This window comes from Histoplasma capsulatum, genomic scaffold (assembly GCF_000149585.1).
Source record: "Histoplasma capsulatum NAm1 scaffold_1 genomic scaffold, whole genome shotgun sequence".
NCBI classification, from domain to species: Eukaryota; Fungi; Ascomycota; class Eurotiomycetes; order Onygenales; family Ajellomycetaceae; genus Histoplasma; species Histoplasma mississippiense.
This window is the reverse complement of record NW_001813982.1, coordinates 6,451,738-6,454,836: the sequence shown is the minus strand read 5'-3', so window position 1 is coordinate 6,454,836 and position 3,099 is coordinate 6,451,738. Positions and strand designations below refer to the sequence as shown.

Sequence of the window (3,099 nt, the reverse complement as noted above, 5' to 3'; positions counted from 1 at the left end):
TGAAGCAAATGGTTCTCATATTGCTAACAAACTGAAACTGTTTTTCTCAGACACTCTCTGAAGAGTTTGCTGAGAATGTCTCATTTAGATTTAGTGTAAGCTTCTTGACAACTGATTTGACTCAGATGTTAGTAGGACTTGATAGTAGTTTGGATTGGGTTAGCTTGAAGTGGAGTGGCTGAGTTTTACTGAGATAAGCTCTAATAAATATTTTGCTTCTTGTTTTATCGCAAACTAACGACAGACAAATATAAGACCCGAATTTGATAATATCAACAAGTCTGCCGCAGACACCAACTAGCAGTCATATTACTAGTGGTCGAACCCATTTGTTACGCTCTCCGCCTTTTGGTCTTTCAGCTTAATAAAACTCACGCCATCAAATACCGGCAGCATCACCACATCTACCCTTGGATCTTCGATGACGGCATTGTTGAAGTGCCTTAATGCCCTACCACATTCCGTCCAGTATGGGCGGACGCTATCAGGAAGGGTCGGATTGGACGCTGTCGAGATCGTCATTCCTCGAGCGAACACTGACGGCAATATTAGCAACCGTGCGAAAACCTTTTATATTGAACTTGGACACAAACCATTGTCACACATAATCAATCCGTTCTGTGAAAGGAGGTTTCGGTCGAGAATGGTGTTGACATAGCTTTCGTAACCGTCCTTGTTGGCATCCACGAAAATGAGATCAAAAGTCCCTTCCAAGGTTTTGAGCCTTGTGCCATTGTAGCGTGTCAGCAGGTTGGTCGCGATATCTCAATAGCCTTTCATTGTTGAATACAGTGTAAACGAGACGAGTGGGGAAAACTTACGATTCTGCTGCTGGACCTTCAATTAAGGTCACTCTGTCGTTGACATTGTGTTTATCAAAAACACTTCGTGCAGCCGCAATCATCTCTGGGCTGAGCTCCAAAGTGATGATTTCTGCCTGGATGGCTTTTGTGCCTTCGTACCAGGCCAAAGCGCTGTATCCGGAATACGTCCCAATCTCAAGAACTGTATATCGAGATTAGGCCCCGGCGTACGGTGAGCGGAATGTTTGGGTTCTTGACCTCTCTGTGGTTTACGGATCTTGAGCTAAAGAATATCATCCAGGAGCCCCTATGAATTCGGTCGGCCACAATTTTTGCATTTGTTACTTCTCCTTGCACTCTCAGCTTGTTTGTTATTTCAAACTTAGCTTACCTGTATGGGGGAGGACATCTTATCTGCGTCTTTGAATGATTTCGCAGTGTGGTCCCATACCTCCTCCATCATCTTGGGAACGCCATTTGTGTGCTTGACGCAATACTCGCTCACCTCCTCAGCGACCTCAGGCTATACTGAAAGTTAGCTGATCGTTGTAAAGTGAACGATTGTGAAAACCTTACAGTGAAGGGTAAGATGCTGGTCAACATTGGTTCTTCTGAACTGGTGTTTTCAGGCTTAGGAGACTGGCATGCAAATTCGATATGGTGAGACGGCTTTGGAAAGTATGGGAATAACCAACGACAGGCCAACTTGCGAACCCAGTACCCTTTTTATACAAAAGGCCCATCGTAGTGCCCCAGTATGGAATGGATAATTACCACAATTTTGGCTCTTTAACTACACCACTCTGAAATTACCTATCTATTGGAGTAAACTATAAACTGCAAAATACCTGAACATGGATTTGATCTCCGCCATTCCCTCCCGGCTCTAATGTGACTAATTAATTACCCGGGACCCTCCCGTGTAAGCATGGAGCTAACGTACATTATACAGCTCGTGGGAAACAGGCTTTTATTCTGCAGAGTTGATACCTTACCATCTGAGATCGCCGGCGTTCTGAGACATAGCTGCGGAGAGCCACTGGTATTTTTGGTATGAGTATTATCTCCGTATTACATTGTTATTTCAGCCGCTGATAACGGGATACATTCTTGGGCCAAGGCTTCCTCCCCTCGCTCTAACCCCTTGGCGTCCAGTCATCATCCTCCGAGATCCTTGACCAAACCCGCATTTAATTTGTGTGACGACCCCCCTCGGACCCACGGGAACCTGGCTCTTCCTAAGTTCCACTACCCTACTGCCATTGGTCCTTGGTGGCCTGGGGTCTTCCTGGGTGGTTAGGTGCCTAACCACCAATCTCCTCCACCTTGGTAAGAGAAGGTGCATTAGTAAGGGATATTCTTCTGGCCTTGGTCTGATTCGAACCTGTGATATGTAGCATGTTGGCACACCCTTTAGCAGTCGCGCTTACCCGGGCTCATAACCTATTACGCCACTAGGGCAAAAGAGCTCTATCACCACCAGCGCCGTGGTGGTATAGAGGGTACGAATCACCCAACCCAATCCCCCAACAATATAATACATCTACGATCTTAAAAAACTAACGTTCTCAGCTTCATTTTATTGGATAAGAGAGATTTGCAATTCTGGCTGATGTTTCGTGCCAAATATACTTCATGCTCATCGCATTTGACATGGCAAGTGGTGTAACCTTCGGTCGATCCCTGAATCCGAGCACTAGTTTATCTTCATACGGGTAGCTGATTAGAAATCCATTTCAGCCTTTTACTCTGTGCCCTTCACAAACTAAGCTGAGCTTACGTTTTTATTGAAAAAGGTGATTTCGAGCTCTCTCTTGGTCTTTCTTAAAATGCTTTGGAAAATTTGTGACTTTCACTTCTCTCGATTCTTCCTCTTGTTCTATGGTTAATCTTCTATCCCAATAATAATAATGATGGCTCCCCCACAGTCGGAATCCGACCTTGTACAGAATGGGCTCGAGGAGAAGCTCGCGCCCATAATTGATGTCGAGGGCTAATTCTCCATCCACTTCCCCACTTCCTGAGACTCGCAAAAAAAGAGGAATTTCTGTGAGAAATACATATAGCTCAGGTAGAATCTATGAACCCACTAGCTAACACCGCCTTTAGTGGTTTTTAGTCGTCACCAGCACTCTTTCTTGCATATTTCTCTATGCGATAGATAATACTATTACTGCCAATGTTATCCCGGTTTGTAAACTTCTCCCTCCATACTTGTTCAGAGACTATCGGCTGAGTCCTGCTTCTCCAGGTCATCGCAGCCGACTTTCAAAATACGGATAAGCTGCATGGTGTC

General features: G+C 45.0%; 1 protein-coding gene across 1 annotated transcript; it reads right to left on the bottom strand.

Moving 5' to 3' along the window:
• Positions 1-234: 234 nt before the first annotated feature.
• On the bottom strand, positions 235-1,266 carry HCAG_01840 (conserved hypothetical protein; the record flags this gene model as incomplete). Its single annotated transcript, XM_001544743.1, has 6 exons — positions 235-297; positions 376-536; positions 594-724; positions 822-1,005; positions 1,035-1,086; positions 1,195-1,266. The coding sequence occupies 6 exons, from the start codon at positions 1,264-1,266 to the stop codon at positions 235-237; spliced, it is 663 nt and encodes a 220-aa protein (XP_001544793.1).
• Between the last annotated feature and the right edge of the window lie 1,833 nt (positions 1,267-3,099).